Source organism: Cordyceps javanica, chromosome 6 (assembly GCF_051103115.1).
Source record: "Cordyceps javanica chromosome 6, complete sequence".
In the NCBI taxonomy this organism is placed as follows: domain Eukaryota; kingdom Fungi; phylum Ascomycota; class Sordariomycetes; order Hypocreales; family Cordycipitaceae; genus Cordyceps; species Cordyceps javanica.
This window is the reverse complement of record NC_139300.1, coordinates 1,828,663-1,847,378: the sequence shown is the minus strand read 5'-3', so window position 1 is coordinate 1,847,378 and position 18,716 is coordinate 1,828,663. Positions and strand designations below refer to the sequence as shown.

Sequence of the window (18,716 nt, the reverse complement as noted above, 5' to 3'; positions counted from 1 at the left end):
ACCAGTCTGGATTGCCGAGTCAACATACCCTGGAAATTGTTTGGTCTTTCTTTCGGGTCTCTCAAGCTGCTTGTTCACAGATCCTCCTGGCCGAACAGTTCGTTCCGAAGCGGCAAGCATGGCTGATGAAGTAAAGGCCGGATTTCGAAACTGGATACTTCGGCGTAGACTCGTGGGCGGTGGCGCTTGTGGCGTCGTAGAGGTTATTTTGCCAGTTCGCCAGACTAGATTTCGGTGGAAACTTTGCTGTGAGGCTTTTGTGCTTGTTGCCAAATCATAACCAACTTCAGCCTCATCGCTCAAGCTGGAGGCAGTTGTAGATTGCTCATCTGCTTCCTTCACAGCACGCATAGGTTTGGCCAGTGTGCTCGGCACTACCAACGGCCTCCCGGTCCACCGCGTTGGGGTATCTGGGGAAGCTGCAGGCATGTTGAAGGCACGCAGGTCTTGAGGGACGGCTTCATGCTTGGTAGTTGGCTTCCTTGACGATAGTATCCTCCAAGAGCGTCGGCCGGGGACACTCAGATGGCGTGGCGTGACAGAAGCGTATTTGGCATCAGTGGCCTCTGAGTCTGGACCTGAGTGTCGCCAAAAGTGAAATGCCCGGTTCCGTTTTTCTACTTCGTGTCTTTGCTGTACCATTGTCGCCGTGTGTGCTCGCCCGCTTCCTTGCAGTGATGAAATTGACCAAACCTTAAGAATTTGCCGCTGCTTGCGCTGCATCCACATGTCCCAGCACCGTGCATCTTGTTCCGTCAATTCGTTGGAGAGTTCCCGCCAGCCGCTAATTCCATGATGAAGAACATGATTTTGGCTAGTAGCATGCTGCTCTTGATTTCGACTTGCAGTATCTAGCCATGTTCTGACTGTGTCCAACTTGAAAGTTTGCCTTTGTCTTTCAACACGCCCTTTCGTCTCGGTAGCGGTGGAGGCGTGGCTCTGCGCTGAAGAACGCCATGCTCCTAATGCAGAATGAAACTGTCGTTTCTTCCTGGCAGATGAAACCTCTTTATATCGCGCCCTGAGCTGCTGCCTAACTTCTTCTTTTCGAGAGGCTTTTCGAAACTCATAAGCACGATCAAGCACCCGGAGAAACTTGGATGCCAGGATAAATAGTCGCGCTCGATGTGCGTAGTATTCAAGTTTGCTCGTATAGTTGACGAATTGTCCAACTCGAGCCAAGGTAGCCGGAATTCGATACCGCTCCGTATCAGAAGTTGCTCTGCTCTGCTCCGTTCTCCCATTTTCCATTACTCGAGTCCACTTTCCCAACGTGCATACAACAGTTTGATAGTCACTCCGCCAAACACATGCTTGAGCCCGAGCGCGCAGATTCCAGATATCTAAGGTAGAATGTGCTTCCATCCATGCCAGATTCGCGCGATATATGTCTGCCCTGTTTTCAACTTCCATATGATCCCACCAGGCTGCTAGATGAGCGAACAACGGTCGAACGAGTCCAACATGGGTGCTGATGGTGTACTGTCTTTCCGCTTGTTGTGCCTTGCCAGCCCAATGATGTATTAGGTGCTGTTTCCGTGTAGCTTGTCGCTTTTCTGTGACCGATTCTGCATGTTTTTGGTGAGACATCATGAGTCTTTTCCAAGAGTGAGCAAGCCCTTGTTTAAAACGGTGTGCGGTTTCGCAACGAATCTGTTGTTGTGTAGTGCTACAAAGCCAATGACGCATCGCACGTTTGGCTTTTCGGAGGCAATTCGTTTCAGAAATGGCTGATGCAGCTGCTCGCAGCTGCTCTTCCTGGCAGGCAACGGCACGGCGGAGCTTTTGCACAGCTGTCGCAGCTCTGAGGTTATCGACGGCAGGCGACTTCGAGTTTGGAGCGTTGCTCCAGCCCCGGAAGCAGCGGTATCGAATCATGTGTCGACGCGCTACCGCCTCTTTCTCTAATCTAGCCGCAGTTCTCTCCGCCCAGTGGTTGAAAGCTCTGCTAGCTAAATATATTTCACGGGCTCGCCCAGCACGATTCAGCATGGCAGTGTAATCTCCATGGCCCTCGCCTTCCTGCTCCCGAGGGATCAGTAGCCGATGATGGGTGGCAGGGACAGGGAGCAGCGAGATCGCGTCCTCATGATGTTCCGCCTTTGGTTCGCTTGAAGATTCTGCTTGCTGGGTGAAATAGCAGCCCGTTAGAGGAGAGCGAGTCTGTGGCTGATGTATCTTCGCATCTGAGCCTTTTGAGCCGTCAGCACCAAGTGCGGACAAATTTGCGTTTTCCAATGAGTGTGACGACGCCCTTTGGAGTTTTTCTCTCGTACTCGCGGTGCGCCATCGATCGAGGATACTAAGGAGTGGTGGTCGCGACAAGGCAGCCCGTAGTTTGGGTATCTCTTCCTCGGCACCCGAAAACCTCAAGACATCCCTTGCCGATGCTTGAGAGCCATAAGTGGCCGGTGGCATCGAGGAATGGCTGATGCGTCCTCGTACACCCTGCTGACTTTCTGGCTGCAGAGAAAGGTGATTTGAAACATTTTCCACCATCGAATTCGCCTTCGGATTCGTATCCGACACAGAACCGAGAGTTGCAAACTTGTCAGCCGACTTCCATTCCATTTCCATGCTCTCGTCTCCGTAACCTATGGCCCTGGGCCACGGTGTCGCTGGCTCCGTATGGTTCCCTCCAGGCCGTGGCAATGCGGATAGAACGTTCTGGTAGTCTACCTCATCGTGAAGTGATACATCCAAAGAAGAGTGTAACGAACGGGATGCTCTTAGTGATACTGGGCTACTGTCTCCATACTCCAATGATATTCCCATGCTAGCCAGGACGGCTCGGAACTTCTCGGGTAAGCTGCCGGAGCTCTTCTCTCCTCCGATACGGAATATCAACCTTGAAAGATGGTTTTCATCGTCCGGGTCGACGCCATGCTTAGGGAGCACTTCGTCGTACGCGTTGAACAGGGCAGCTGCAGGAAGCGGTCGCGCGTCGCTGACATCCTCTAGCTTTTCTTGGGCTATAGAAACGATTTCGTGTAAAATCTCAATATCTTAAGCTTGTTAATTCGGCAGCTAGATTGTATACTGTTTTCGGGATATTTACAGACCTTCATTCGAGTAATAGGGATCTTGAGTAGTCGACGTCCACGCGGGGGATTGAGAAGCGACATGGTGCTGAGGCAAGGGTAATTCGTTCTTCGGTAGTTGAAACGGCACGTAAGCCACTGAAATTCAGCAGTCAGTATTAGCTCTCCTCGTATCGATTCATCCAGACAGCTCTTAAGATATACTTGAGCCCATGATTGGGAGCGCTTGCTAGCGGTCCATTATCGAAGCAGAAGGCGAACGAAAGGCAATCCTGTTGAAATTGGGCAGCTCGGACACGGTGTGTCGTTGATGCTTCATGGCCAGCCCGAACAAAAGTGATTTATAAATCACCTTTCAGGCCGCGCGATAATGTTCTGGATTCGATCAATTCTCATCTGCATGAAAGCAGCAAATCGCTCGAAAGTGAACTTGGGGATTTTTGCTGGAGGAAGGTAACCACTCAAGACGTGGACGCGCAGCTACGGCTTTACGCGTATGGGTGTGGGCCATCACGCGGCACGCGACTTTTAATGAGCTCTTTCGGTATGTACGGAGTAAAGCGCTCGACGATGCCGCAAGTACGTATTAGTATACATCTATTCCTTGTTCTTCCTCTTCTATTTTCTAAGAAGGAGAATTAAGTTGTTTCACTCTTTTCGAACAACCAGGCGGTAATCGCACTCTCTGGTGTCATTTTTGTGCTTGACAGTGCCTACATCATAGGTACCAACCGACAACTCTCTTCGGACGAGTGGATTAGGTAAGGCTAAAAAGTGGCCTGTTGCCCCGGAGTTTATTTAGGAGGATACACGGCATTTAGGATGCCTACCTTCTAGCAACCTGAAATGGAACCATTATCAGACCGCGACACAGTATCTGCTGTTTCAATTGTTTGCAATGACGCCTCCTCGCCCAATACAAAAGTTTGCTAAAGCAACAACGCAGTGCAGTACGGAAGTCAGTACAGGTCTCTGAACCACTCAGCAACGCCACTAACCTTGCCATATAGGCAGCTGCATACGGAAGATGCATAGTCGCTGATTATAACGCTGTTGAAAAAGACAAGTGTGCGATGGAATTTATGAAGTTGAAGAATTGTTACTTGGTAAGTTACTGACACGGGAATAGAGCTGTGGCTAATAAGCCCGTTCGTAGCGCGCTGCCAAAAAATCTGTCTAGGCTGGCTTACCCGACCCAGATCCCAATAAGTATTGCGACAATTGAAACCAACTTTGACAATTTGAAACCGTTTGTTCAAGCATATGTATTCCTAATAGAGCTTAACTAGGAATTCACAGCTACAGCTTAAGCAATCTCAGCATCCAAGTTGCCTTTTGAATCTCTTGCTCCTCTTCAGCGATGACTTCCCCAATAACCCCATCCTCATGTTTGTCAAGTGGTCTACGAAGAACCCTCTCGAACGCAGCAGATTGCGTGTTGAGAACATCTTCCAAGCCGATCGACTCTGGATCAGAAAGCATACGATACTCCATTTTGATGTCATCGGTCTGCTGCAAACCTGCCTTTTTGCGGAGCTTCTGAACTCGGTTGATAACTTCTCGTGCAAGACCTTCTTGTGCCAAACCCTCGTAGATATGAACGTCCAAAATGGTCAGGACATCGCTATCCGTGTTGGTCTCCAACGTCTTGAAAGCCTCATCCTCTTTAACACCTCGTCGAACAACAAGGTCGCCTTCTTCAAGTTTGATCCCATCAACCCATATCTCTTTATCACGTACGTATCCCTGACATTGCTCACTTGTCAAGGATGGAAGCGCTTTCTTCACCCGTACCATATCCTTCTTAAGCTTCTTTCCCAAGACGGGCCAGTCGGCGGTAACACTATACTGGACACCGTACTTTGTCTCGTCGCTCGTGAGAACAAGATCTCGAACATTTAGCTCCTCAGTAATGTAATTCTCCAAAGACTTGACATCGTCGAGATACTGTTTGTCATGGTGGAGGACTACCAATGTCTTCAGTGGTGTCTTCAACCCGATACTACGTCGTTCTCTTGAGACACGAGCAAGCTCAATGACTTTTTGCATCCTTGAGACACGACGTTCCACAACAGAGTCAAACAATTCGCTTCGTACATCGGGAAATCGAAGGAAATGTACACTGCGAGGATCTTCTGCCTGAAGATTTTTCGGGATATGAGGCAGAAGGCGGCAGTATATGTTATCAGTCAAGAATGGAGTAAAGGGCGCCAGGCCCCGGCAGAGTGTAAAGAGCACTTCAAAAAGGGCGTTGAGAGCGTGCTGAGTGTCATCCAGGCCATTTTCGCCTTTGAGACGGCGACGATTAAAGCGAATGTACCAGTTGGTAGTGTTGTCAATCAGCTCCAGCAAGCGCGGAACAACGGTGTATAGACGGTAACCTACAAACATGTTAGAACTCGAGACCGAAAATGGCATGGGAGCGCCTCACCTTTCATTTCCCTGTTTACAAATTCAAGAAGACTCTGGCAGCTTGCCAAGATCCAGCGGTCCATGACATTCGTGTTTGTACTCTCCAGATCAGGGTTCCACATGTAATCGGCCCCCTCCACCTTCTTGAGGAGAGCGACTTGGCCCTCGAAAAATTTGTAGCTGTTCCAAAGCGGCAGCAGCACCTTTTGGACAACTTCTTTGACGCCCGACTCCTTAAAACGAAGGGGCTCAGCTCTGACAACGGGAGAGTTGATCAGATACAGACGTAGTGCATCTGAACCGTACTTTTGCATGACGATTGCGGGGTCGGGATAGTTTTTCAGACGTTTCGACATTTTCTTTCCATCTTCAGCCAAGACGATTCCGTTTACCACACAATTTTGGAAGGGAGATTTGCCGAAGAGATGAGTGCCTAGAACCAGCAGTGTATAGAACCATCCACGGGTCTGATCTAAGCCCTCGGCAATGAAGTCGCCAGGGAACGATGCTTGGAACTTATCCACGTTCTCGAAGGGATAGTGTTGGCTAGCATACGGCATGCTGCCGGATTCGAACCAACAGTCGAAAACTTCGTCGACGCGTCGCAGTACGCCCTTGCCCATCTTACTGGGTATGGTAATATGGTCAATCTTGTCGCGATGCAGGTCGGTAATTTCGCCTTGATGCTCACTGAGCTTTCGCAGCTCTTCCACGCTACCAATACACACTCGTTCTTCCAAATCATCACTGACCCATAGAGGGATAGGGGTACCCCAGTATCTATTTCGGCCAACGTTCCAATCACGTGCATTGGCAATCCAGCTAGCGAAGCGCTTCTCTTTGACAAAGCTGGGGACCCAGTGCGAGCCCTCGATATTCTTTAGCATGTCTGGAATGATTTCTGGAATGCGAATAAACCACGACGGGACTGCTCTGTAAATAAGTGGGGTATCCGATCGAGGGCACATTGGGTATGAGTGTCTAATCTGAGACTCAACAACCAACCGGCCAGAGTTCTTGAGGTACTTGATGATATGCTTGTCTGCTTCCTTGACATGCATTCCGGCGAAGTCCCTCACACGTTCCGTAAAATGAGCGGTATCATTGATCGGATCAGGTGGCGGACGCTTCTCAGAGATGATACCGGCCTCAAGAGCAACGTTATAGTCATCCTCACCATACGCAGGTGCTTGGTGAACAATGCCAACACCACTATCGGCAGTGACGTAGGTAGCATTCAACACACGAAATCCCGTATCCTTAAATTCTTCGTAGAAGTAGTCGAATAAGGGTTCGTATCTCCAGCCGAGCATGTCCTTGCCCTTGATCTTTTCAATGATTTTGAAGTCAGCCTTTTTGGGATCCTTGTATAGAGTGGTTAATAGTTTCTCTAGAAGGATATAAATCTTCCCGGATTTCCCCTCTTGAATTTTGATATACTCAAAGTCGGGATGCGCTGCCAAGCCGAGATGTGAAGGAAGTGTCCATGGTGTTGTAGTCCAGGCCAGAAGGTTGACATTCGGGTCATCGAGCAGAGGAAACGAAACCACAATAGCAGGATCTGTCACATCTTGATAGTTTTGATTGGCTTCGAAATTGCTCAGTGCGGTTGTAAGCACCGTCGAGTATGGCATGACTCGGTATCCCTGGTACACGCTTCCCTTGTCGAACAGTTGCTTAAAAACCCACCAAAGAGTCTCCATAAATGTAGGATCCATTGTCTGTATGTTGTTAGCTTATCAGATATCATCATGCCCCGTTCGGGCCATCACGCCAGGCTATCATACTTTGTAGTCGTTGTCAAAGTCGATCCACCGCCCCAACCGCTCAATTGTGGCCCTCCATTCAGAGGCATAGCGCATAACAATCGCTCGGCATTCTTCATTGTATTTTCCAATACCAAGCTCATTGACTGCGGCTTTACCAGAGATTCCCAGCTTCTTGTCAATCTCGTGCTCGATGGGGAGGCCATGAGTATCCCAGCCGAAACGACGCTCGACATGATATCCCTTCATTGCCCAATAACGAGGAATGATGTCCTTGATAGTGGATGCGAGGAGGTGGCCATAGTGAGGCAAACCTGTCGCGAAAGGAGGTCCGTCGTAAAATGTGTATCGCGGGAGGCTGGCCGTTAGCTCAAGCTGCACGGAACCGGTCAGCTCAGTCTCATTCGACTTTTCCTATGCGAAGGTCTCCAACTGACCTGACGGTGGAAAGCATTAATATCTCTCCATTTCTCAAGGATAGCCTCCTCCTCCTTCGGGAAATCAATCGACATCGTGAGGAGTTTTCTGGAGGACCTTTTTTTCTCCTGAGCTTGCCGCCGCTATTTGTAGGCAAGAGTGAAAGAAGTCCTCCACAGAGCACAGAGATTTCTGAATTAGGATAGTCGTCAGAGTTTCGGATTCCGTCTTCCACTGCTTTAGTCATAGACTCAATATAAGTATGGCAGTGACTGGAACCGAACAGCTCGTGTCAAAGAAAGAGGATGGTGGATGAGTCAAACGCAGAGCACATTTCAAAATGGTGGGGTTGTTGTACAGGTATCGGCCACTGCCCCACCATTCACTTGCCCTTCTTATGTGTGCCTTCAGGTACTTAGGTTGGTAGGTAATAAGGAGGGGAAGACTACCTAGGTAGGTACTTACTTACCTCTTACTACTTACGAGAAGGGGGGTTGTTTTCTGACATGGCTCTGACATACCTTGAAAATGGATTCTCTACTAACATATTTTCACGCCTGTACTGGTAGACATGGCCTGGCCCTATCAGGGAGGATGTCAAAAAAGGCCAAAATATGTCAGAAGTCCCCCTGGCCCTGTCGACATACCAAAAAAAATATGTCAGTAAGTTACTTAGAAATTCCATTTTTTTTGGGTATGTCAGAAAATGGTAAGTACCACAGTACTTAGGTAGGTAGGTAGCTTCTAGCAAGTGCCTGGTACCTCCTCCGGATTGGGGTAATTTTGGAGAGAATCGTTGGTAGAGAGAGATCGTGTTATTGTATAAGTACGTTTCTCGCTTATCACGATAAAATATTATTTCGCAGGTTACTCGTTGATTTCATGTCTCTGCATACCTACTATTCTAACATTCATCAGTGGGCACACTCCGCTAAGTAATGTTTTTGCTGGCGTGTGCTCTAAGTACTTACGACTAAGAGGTACTTGCCAGGTGCCCAATAACTTACTTAGTACCAGGTACCTACCTACGCGCGCGAGGGGTGTTTTTTAACATAGCAATAATACGCTGTCACGTAAAAACTATCTTTTTACTGTCTAGTGAGACTGTCAGAGCATCTAGCACGTGTAGCAGTTAATATAAATTTATTCTGACATATCTGAGTAACTTGACAGTGTTACTAGATAGCAAGGAGACATTATAAATGGGAGACGCTGTAGGGGCTATGTTAGAAAACACCCCCCTCCCGCGTAGGTACCTAGTTACCTTACCTACCTAAGTACCTAGGTAGTACCTACTTACTAGGAGGAGGGGTGTTTTCTGATACTTATAGCTCTGACATACTTTAGAAATGGAATCTCTACTGACATATTTTTTACGCCTGTAGACATAGCCTAGCCCTATCTGGGGGGATATTAAAAAAGGCCAAAAATATATCAGAATTTACCTTAACCCTGTCGACATACGAAAAAAATATGTCGGTAGAAATTCCATTTTTTAGGTATGTCAGGAAAAACGCCCTTCTCGCGTAGGTAGGTATTTAGGTAGGTACCTAAGTGTGTACTTTATGTAAGTAAGTGACCAGTTTACTTAAGTACTCAGTACTTAAGTAGGCTCCCACTTACCTGCCCTACTTATTAAGTAGGTACTAACTAATCATTATTTACCTTGGCCCATGATTACCTGAGTAGAACCTACCTAAGTAACGAGTACCTACTTAAGTTACTTCAGTACTTATAACCAAGTCCACGGCAAGTACTGAGGTGCCTCTACCTACCTAAGTTACCTAGGTAGGTAGGTAGTTTGCACTGCAACCCCTGTTTACCAAACAATCACGACCACAGGTTTGCCAACTACCTACCACAATAAACAGCAGACAACGTGCTCCGTGGCGGCTGAACGACAATACCGCTTCTAACACGATAATTCAATCAAGTTACACCCAGACACACACAGAAGAGACTTTCGCGGGCTCCTCCCGATGTCGTTCCTGTTTGGTCGAACCCGGGCTCGCACCGCGGCCGATCTCCCCAAACAAGCTCGTGAACATGTCTCGAAGCTCGACGGCCCTACCGGCACTGCAAAGGTTCGTTGTTTTCTGAGTTTGTCTATAGATATTCGAACCTCGCTGATTAATAAAAGGCCGAGGAACTGTCTCGCGTTCTCGCTCAAATGAAGGTGATATTACAAGGGACACAAGGTATGTAGATTGTTTCCAGCAACTGGGCATGCCGGTGCTGCCTTGTGACGATCTAATATTTCATAGAGACCGACAGCTCACCAGAACAAATATATCAGCTTGTTACTGGAATGATCGACGAAGATCTCCTCCATTTATTAGCTGTCAACCTCCATCGGTTGCCCTTCGAATCTCGAAAGGATAGTCAAGTCATCTTCTCATACGTATTTCGATTTCGTCCTGCCGCAGCGGCTCCCAAGAGCGACCCAATAGCACTGTCATACGTTGTTTGCAACCGGCCCCAGGTTCTTGTGGAGTTGTGTCGCGCGTATGATCATAAAGAGAGCGCAACTCCAGCAGGATCAGTGCTCCGTGAATTACTTAAAAACGAAGCTGCAGCGGCTGTGATTCTCTATGATGACGGCGATGCGCCGGGATCTAGTGCGAAAGGCCTAAATGCAATCGACAGGGACCGACCCCAGAGCGGAAGGGGTATTTTCTGGAGGTTCTTCGATTGGATCAACAAAAGCTCCTTTGAGGTCGCTGCTGACGCCTTCACAACATTTCGGGTAAATTTTGCAACCATACGAACTGTCCAAACTTGTGCTAAAAGTCTTCCCAGGAACTTCTAACTCGACATAAAGACCTCGTTCCGCGATATCTCTCTGCAAATTTCGATCTTTTCTTCGACAAATACAATAATACTCTGGTCCAATCGAATAGCTACGTCACGAAGCGTCAGTCTATCAAACTTCTCGGTGAGATCTTGTTAGATCGCTCCAATTATAGTGTTATGACTGCGTACGTCGACAGTGGCGAGCATTTGAAGATATGCATGAACCTGCTTCGAGACGATAGGAAGATGGTACAGTACGAAGGGTTCCATGTTTTCAAAGTTTTCGTCGCCAATCCCCATAAATCTTTACCGGTTCAGAAAATTCTTCTGATGAATCGTGATAAACTCCTGACCTTTCTGTCCCACTTCTTGGAGGACAGAACAGATGACGAACAGTTCATTGACGAACGAGAATTTTTGATCAAGCAAATTAGAAATATGCCTCCAACACCAGTACCCTCACAGCGGTAGATCTATTAATATTCAGGATAATAACAGTCCATGGTCTTTAGACTGATACCTATCGTTCTGGAAGAAATTGATCTCGGTCGTCAGAGCATCACATAGGATCATTGAGGAAAAAAGTGCCTTAAAAATAGAATTATTCAGCATTTAACATCACAAGTCTTGCAATTCTACACATATAACGCCAGTTACACTCAACCCATTCTCTAGTGGCGCAGTTGCGCACCCGCCCACCGTCGTGAGTCTTCAACTCGTAGTTAGAAAAAAAGTGTGGTGGAAGGGGGGTGGGAATCCAGAGTACAGCCTTCCTACGATTAGCGCTGTCGAGAAAGTAGCACATTAACACTTTCTCTTGCGGTTTGGGTCGCCCAAACGCTGTTGCTTCCTCCTCTGCGCCATTCGTCGCCGTAGCCATTATCACCTCCATTGGAGCCTTCGCCCATGATAACTTCGAGGTCGCGCTTCTGCGAGCTTAGCCAGTTTTTGACGAAAGTTGCCGGATCGTTGCCCAGTGATTTCATAAAAGTGTGTTTGGCCTTGGAGGCTGATACAGCTTGCACAAGACGCGCAAGTTGTTCATCAAGTCCACTGATATCCTTCAGCATTGCCAGATATTGCGGATTGTTGATCAAGTCTTGCAGGTTCGCTCTTGAGGAGTCGTCAATAGTAACCTGCACGTCATATATGGTTGGCTGTGGATCTCTGTGAAATTCTTCATCGACGCGAATGGTATATGGCAGGGCAACAGGTGGAAGCGGTCGTAGGTTCTGTGCGACGTATTCGTTAAGCATCGGAATAAACCCTACGTCGCTTCTCACAACCTATGCTTTTGTCAGCGCTGTATCGATGTTCACATGTGTCTGTGGTCGAGTCAAAGAAGCCTCACCTGCTTCAATAGTTCGTCACAGCGAAAGTTGCGTTTCTCTTCGTCCTCTTGAAGACTGCGCAGCCTTATGTATTCCCAAAGCCCCATCACTGCCTCTTGCTGTGTACCTTCTTTCATATCCACAACATCCGCCAGTTCCGCGCTGAAATGATATTGCTCGGGTATCTCCTGCCGGAACATGTTGATTGTGATGTTGGTGTTCTCATCACCATTGCGCTTGAATGTAATTTCATCAAAGTCAGCAGCAGCAGGAAGATTTGGGCCGTTCGGTTGTCGAAGAGCCGCATCTGGTTTCTTCCACTCAACGATCTGTTCAGCGCCGTTGCGGAAGCGTGAGCGGTCGAAGTCAACCGTCATAGCTTTGAAGAAGTGAGAGAGCTTCAGCTTGTTGGATGAGGTATTTCGCCTTTCGTTTGTAATCGTATTCGCCTCCATGCCGTGATCATTATCCTCTTTGGTAGTATCGGCAGTGGATAGCTTTGGTTTATCTTCGTCTTCGTGGTCCTCATCATCAAGAAGTCGCCCTTCGATTTTCACGCGGTACGATGCCTCAGCGGCGCCTGAAAAATCGAACGAGTCGGAGGTCGGTCCATTCCCCTGCCATACTTGATCTTGCACGGTGTTGCTGATCCAGATGCGAAGGGTTTTGGTCAACTAAATCAATATGAGCCTCAGCTGTCCATCGTGGCTATTCTCGGATTTCACCTACTTTCGTCGGGTGTTGAGTATTGTCGAGTACATCGAGCCGCTTGCGCGTGATGGTAGCATCGAGTAAGCGTTCAATGTCTTTGAGGTCTCTGTATCGTTGAGCGCTCTCGGGGTTGACAATGCTATCCTCGATGCCATCAGGTATGTTTTTGTCAGTAGGTTTGCGACTGCGTCGCTTTGCAAGCTCAGCTGCCTGAATTTGAGCTTGTTGTTGTTGCGCCATCTGCGCTTGTGTCAATGGCACCGCCGGATGAGGCCCAGCAGACATCATTGGACCTATAAATTCGTCAATGCGATAGGCGGGACGTGGGATGCGTAGAATGCGACGTACCGATGCCGCCTCGGCGTGCAGTCGCATGGGGAGACCGCTGAGGCGCTTGCTGGGCAAAAGCGCGATACTGTTGCTGCATCTTTGGGTTTTCTCAATTGGTAAATGTCACTGTAGAGAAATCGTTTTATGAGGTACACGGTCGCGCGCTGGAAAGCTGCGTCTCGCGCCGCTCGGGCGAGATATTCGAGTCACGTGCGAATTTTATATGGGCCTTCTTCCCATTGTGCCAACACACCAATGCATCATGCCGTGACAACAAGCCCGCGAATGCTGAGTGCGGCTGGGCATTTAAGGTGGAAAGAGATATTCATGAGCAATTGAGCATGTGCTATTGATCTTGACTCGAGGCATGGCCGCGCTTGCCCACGTGATCGATGCGGGTGCACGCAACAAGAGCAACAGAACAAGACCACAAGCTTCGTTGATTAACACATATGTTAGTTTAAATGTAGTTTCAAAGTTTAACGGAACCGATGTAAGCGTTAGAGGGGGCAAGAAGACTAAGTACATGAGCTGATCTGGAATAATCAGTAGCAATCAGCCCTTGATTGCCGCTCACCGCTGTAAGATGCTGTGAACTATAATGCCAAAAAAGTATGTGTACGCCCAAACAGGGCACAGATTCCCAAAATACGCCATGCTTAAATGCCAGTACGGGATTCTTATTCGGCAAAGAATCTTGATGGAAATCTCGAAATTCGCTGTACTGATAGGTGTAAATCGACCCCAACTCGGAAGCAAAGTCTCTCCTTCAGAATACTGCGCCAAGGCCGTTACGCGACTGTCGTTTACTGAAACGATTTCTCTTGGGCGTAGGTTCATCGGTGCCCGCTTGACCCTTAGTAAGATGCCCACGCGACGGTCGCTCATTGATGCTGTATGCATCAGGTCCATTGCCACGACCACCAATAGTGCTAGAGGGACTAGGCACATTGGAGGGCATTTCGGAGAATCCATTTTCAGCCCCTTGTGCTGCAAGATTCTGGGAAATGGCAAGATCACGCGCCCGCTCAAGGCTGTTTATCCATTCTTCTGCGTACGACACGCCAGTTTCCGCTGGTGCTGTGCCTTTATTTTCCTCGAACGTATAGCGATTTCCACCCTGACGGTCCTTCGAGTTAGTGGAATGACACGAGGTTTTCTGCTAAAATAACTTACGACATCTACACACCACACCAGTTGGCCCTTCGCATCATTTTGGATGTGCCACGAGCTGTCTGGTGCGAGAAGTGAAAGCTCTTGTTTGGATCGCTTTTCTTCCCCACCAGCAGGAGCAAGAACGATTCTGCCACTGGATGTGACCATGACCAGTCTCTGCCGCTTCTTTGTTGTGCTCCCCCCAAAGAAACGGGAGAGCTTCTTGTGGCCGTCATCTGTGCTCTTACCATTCGCACCATTCTGTAGCGGACTTGATATGACCATCAAGTCAGCCAACTTTAGTATGCGCTCGTTGTCTTTCGTAAGAACTGGAGACCATTCAATATCAAGTTGAGTAGGAGGTGGGAGCTCCGTAATGATTCTTCCCGGACGAGGCGTTGATTTCTGGCCGGGTTGTTGTCGATGTTGGCCAGTGTTCGGGGTGTTGTTGGGTGGGAAACCATTCAGCTGGATAATCGTCGGCTCCTGCGACGGGGGAGCATACGGCCGAAGCCGCGGCGCTTTGGTTTTCCATAATACTCTTCCAAACTGCTGTCCTTCGAAGAATCCATGATTTTTGATATGCTCGATGGTTAGCCTTCGGGCGGGATCGAGGACCAAGCAACGTTCAACAAGGTCGCTGGCAGCCGGAGGAAAGCCACTGGGGAATTCGTATTCGAGATTGACGATTTTTTGAAAGGTGAGATACTCGCTGCCAGCTTTGAAAGGTGGTCTTCCAACGAGCAATTGGAATATAATGCATCCAAACGCCCATATATCACTTGCTTTTGAAGCAGTCTTGTGTGTCAGAAGCTCGGGGCTCACATACTCTGCAGTACCAACAAACGACGCAGCTCTCTCTTCGTCTTGATCAGCCCCGGTTGCGTTGTTGGATGTTACACTTTGCGACTCCCTTGGATCTTTCAATAGCTTCGCCGTGCCAAAGTCTGTAATTTTCACATGCATTTGGTTGTCCAGAAGGACATTCTCTGGTTTCAGATCACGATGAATAACTCCACGAGAATGCATATAGTCGATTGCATCCAAGATTTGAGCTCCATAGAATCTAACACAGTCGATATCGAAAGTTCCTGATTTCTTCAGGACTCCCAGAAGTTCACCGCCGTTGCACAGATCGAGGACGTAGTAGAGAGAGGCTTCGTCTTGAAATGTATAGTAGAGTCTGACAATACCAGGGTGTTCGGTGAGTCTGTTGAGCGTGTTTTTTTCGATGTTGACATATTTGATCTTCTTCTCTTTGATAATGTGTCTTTTTTCGAGCACTTTGATAGCGTACTCCTTCAGTGTTTGTCTGTCGGTCGCCAGGTATACGGTGCTGTATGAACCTTCGCCAAGTATTCGACCGAAGGAGAAGTCTCGGACCCCTTTTTTAATTTGCCGTACTATCGACCTGCCATTGGCATCTATTTCCCGTCTAATACCAACGGCAGCACCACGATCTTTCCAGTCCTCTGCACTTGTTTGGCCAGGTATAGTCCCAGCATAGGTAGTGGGTAATGTTTCATTGCACGGGTGGTCGTCCACTCTGCCTATCGATGGTTTTCGGCGTGGCATAGCATCATTTGCAGTGCCGGTTGCGAGCGCCATGAGTCGATTTGATTGCTGTTGTAACGGCGACTCGCCATGGCAGGCTTCGTACGCAGCTTGGCTCTGCATGGCCAGGTCAGTCACATCTATGGGCGGGCTTGTATGCACATCCGGCTGCCTGTCAGGTTCTTTGGGGTAGTGTTTCATTCCGACGCTGTGTGGCGCATTGGTCAGGTTTCCAGCTGATGCGATTTCGTAACTCGCGGGCGTGATGTCGTGTGTGGTGGTAGGGGTGTGAGGATCTTGTTCGGCCTGCCCTGTATAATGATCTTGCGTCGCGTTGTCAGGGTTGGCTATCCGGAGACCACCAAGAGCCTGGGAGAGACTCAGGTCCCCGTTCATTTCAGGAGTCCGGGGGCACTGAGCTACTCTCTTGGACAATGAGCGGTGCGGTTGTCGATGGGAATGGATGATGCGTCTTTGTTCACTCCGCCACGGGGCCCACGGCTGCTTCCCTCTTACGAGGTACTAACCTGCTTTGGTGGTGTCAAGTTGCTCACCAGTCTCCGGGTGTGGGTACGTAGGAGGTACAGGCGTAGGCCAGCTTGCTACCTAGGTAAGTATCGGCGAGTGCTAAGTATACTTTAAGTTTGACGTGGCTACCAAGTAAGTACCTCTCGTATTCCGCGCGGCCTGTGATTATGTAATAGAGCTTTCTTTGGGAGGAGATGAGGCCAGCCTGCATGCTCGTGTGCGATAGTAATGAGTAAGTAGGTGTTGTCCAAAATGGTGTTCCACCGCTTCTTCGGGTTATATTTCCTGGTTGGATCGTCTTGGTAGGTATTTTGTTCGGTGGCTCCCTGACGACTTGTACACAGGCGCCTACGGTAACTTTATGACGACTTGGAGAACCAGTCACACATGGTTGAATGTTATATGTGTTTTCTGTTCTATCACCACCCGGCTTCACTCCGGTGGTGAGACATGGAGCTTCTGTTCCACCAAGTCGTATGTCGGCCAACCGTTTTTTTTTTGGAATGCTTGTGCCTACTTAGTCTGCTGCGTGAGGCAGACAACTGCGTTGATCTCAAAAAGTACTTACAGGGTAAGCCGTCTTAAGTAAGTAGCGTTGGGGGTTGATGAATACCTATCTCTAAGTACTTACCCACTGAGTACTTACCTGCCATCTGCTACCTAAGCAGTGGGTATACTTACTTACTTACTTAAGTATCCGTAGAAGTACTTACTTAAGTACCCCAACTTAACTTGCATACTTGTAGCTAGGTCCGATGGAGAGTAGGCAAGTACCTACTTACCTAGCTGAACTATTTGCCTAAGTACTTAGGTATGTACAATGTACGTACCTAGTACTAAGTAGCTTAATAACCAAGCGTTGGCCGGAAACATTGGAACAGCGTCTCCGCTCATCCAAGGGTGGGTACACTGACCAATACTGGCTAGTCATGGCCATATCCACTCACGCAGCTTGAAGCCCACCAAAACCAGAAGGGCCACCAATCAGAGGACCAGCCTGCCCCCCAGCCGTGCTTCTTTGCATTACTATTTAGAGTGAGTGTCAGTCTGCTGGGCCTAATGTTGCTTCTGGCTGCCCGCGCTACCAATCTTTATTGAGCTGCACTCATCCTCCTTCATCGCACCGTGTCGCTCGACGAACGAAACCCTCACTCGAGCAACACAGGCACCCTCGCACCAGCTCACCAGCCCATTACCTACCGAACCGCGCCGGACACACTCAAATCCGCCGCCTGCTTCATTCTCCGCCATACTTTTTATTACCTCGCAGACTTGACCTCGCAATCTTCTACCACTCGTGTCCCCCAATCAATCGGGTTGCCAAATACCAATCTCGCCGCCCATCGCACAGACTCGCAACGCACACATTGGTTTGTTAAAGCAGTAGACACTAATTCAATAGCCACAGCTCAAAGCCGGACCAAAGTACGTAGAAGATGGCCTCATTCCAACGCCAATTCACTACCGCGTCTCCGGTGCTGGCCCTGCCCCAGCCATCACACCCGAACCAGATCGCTGGATCAGTATTCGCGCCGCCTCATGTTCAGATGAAAATTCAATCGCAGGCATTCGACCGGCCTGCCGCCTCACAAGGCAGAAAACGATCTAGGGACGAGGCCGGCGTCAATCTCGAGCCGGATGCGCCCCCCGAACCGATAGTCGAGCCGCAAGATGACTGGGTGTATGGCGAAGGGATGACACTGATCAAGCCCAACGCTGGCTATGTTGCTGATGCTAGCACCCAATCGGGCACCTGGATGGAAGAAAAGAATGCCGCAGCGGACGCTGAAGTTAAGCGCCAGTTCGAAGCAGCCCAGGTCGACATCCGAAGCCACAAGCTACAGCGCCTGGGGAGCGAAGTATCAGCCACCACCAGCACTGCAAACGTATCACCCACCGTATCTGCACCGGAGTCAAATGGTCCAGTCATTGACAATTTTACTCTCCACCTTGGCATCGGTTGGCGCAAGATCAGTGACGACGAGCACATCCAGGCGGCGGCTCGAGGCTGGGCCAAGTTCATCGAAAATCACTACCCATTCAGCGACGTACAGATATGCCTTGAAAGCAAAGGACTCCAATCATACCTTGTGAAAGCTACAGAAGGATTTTTTCTCTGTTCAGAGGACCTCCGACAAGCACGACTAGTCAGCCATGATGCCGAAAGCGCCCTTCGCAACTTGCAACAGTCCCCTCCCGTTTTCGAAGGTGCTGAAACCATCTCAAGTGTGGAAACTCCTGCTGTTCTGACACTAAGCGCCAACGACATGGACGTGAATATGAATTGAACTGAATAAAATCACAAACCCTCACGCCACACACCTTCAAAATGTACTCGAGAAAATGGAGTCTAGTTGGCTTTTCTTTTTGATTTTAACGTTACGGCGCATTAACAATAGGATCGGGGCTAGGGCCAGCTCTTGGGATATAGCATCAATCAGTCGCCTATGTATCTTCTTTTATCAAATCATACGGCAGCAAATGCATTATTGAATCTAGATCCAACTATAATAGCCAATCTGGCTATGTGGTGCCTGCCGCATCCGCGAAACAAGAAAATCATTTCGTATAAACCTGGCTACTACGCGGATACATACTAGCTACCACCAGATGAATAGATGAATGATGGGAATTCTGGTCCGTACGAGGTGAGTACCTATCGCGGACATGCTATTATA

General features: G+C 48.8%; 5 protein-coding genes across 5 annotated transcripts; 2 read left to right on the top strand and 3 right to left on the bottom strand.

The window, feature by feature from the left end:
- Positions 1 to 4,340: 4,340 nt before the first annotated feature.
- V2A60_009004 (isoleucine--tRNA ligase ILS1) lies at positions 4,341 to 7,731 on the bottom strand (the record flags this gene model as incomplete). The annotated part of the gene is made up of 4 exons (XM_083260272.1): positions 4,341 to 5,422; positions 5,473 to 7,174; positions 7,241 to 7,594; positions 7,657 to 7,731. The coding sequence occupies 4 exons, from the start codon at positions 7,729 to 7,731 to the stop codon at positions 4,341 to 4,343; spliced, it is 3,213 nt and encodes a 1,070-aa protein (XP_083116398.1).
- Positions 7,732 to 9,615: 1,884 nt separating this feature from the next.
- On the top strand, positions 9,616 to 10,900 carry V2A60_009003 (Mo25-like protein; the record flags this gene model as incomplete). Its single annotated transcript, XM_083260271.1, has 4 exons — positions 9,616 to 9,720; positions 9,777 to 9,834; positions 9,901 to 10,382; positions 10,436 to 10,900. The coding sequence occupies 4 exons, from the start codon at positions 9,616 to 9,618 to the stop codon at positions 10,898 to 10,900; spliced, it is 1,110 nt and encodes a 369-aa protein (XP_083116397.1).
- Positions 10,901 to 11,208: 308 nt separating this feature from the next.
- V2A60_009002 (SWIB/MDM2 domain-containing protein) lies at positions 11,209 to 12,898 on the bottom strand (the record flags this gene model as incomplete). The annotated part of the gene is made up of 4 exons (XM_083260270.1): positions 11,209 to 11,715; positions 11,781 to 12,434; positions 12,490 to 12,764; positions 12,820 to 12,898. The coding sequence occupies 4 exons, from the start codon at positions 12,896 to 12,898 to the stop codon at positions 11,209 to 11,211; spliced, it is 1,515 nt and encodes a 504-aa protein (XP_083116396.1).
- Positions 12,899 to 13,570: 672 nt separating this feature from the next.
- Positions 13,571 to 15,906, bottom strand: V2A60_009001 (kinase-like domain-containing protein; the record flags this gene model as incomplete). Its single annotated transcript, XM_083260269.1, has 2 exons — positions 13,571 to 13,921; positions 13,978 to 15,906. 2 exons carry the CDS (start codon positions 15,904 to 15,906, stop codon positions 13,571 to 13,573), a joined length of 2,280 nt encoding a protein of 759 aa, XP_083116395.1.
- A 1,568-nt stretch (positions 15,907 to 17,474) lies between these two features.
- On the top strand, positions 17,475 to 18,326 carry V2A60_009000 (uncharacterized protein; the record flags this gene model as incomplete). Its single annotated transcript, XM_083260268.1, has 1 exon — positions 17,475 to 18,326. The coding sequence occupies one exon, from the start codon at positions 17,475 to 17,477 to the stop codon at positions 18,324 to 18,326; it is 852 nt and encodes a 283-aa protein (XP_083116394.1).
- Between the last annotated feature and the right edge of the window lie 390 nt (positions 18,327 to 18,716).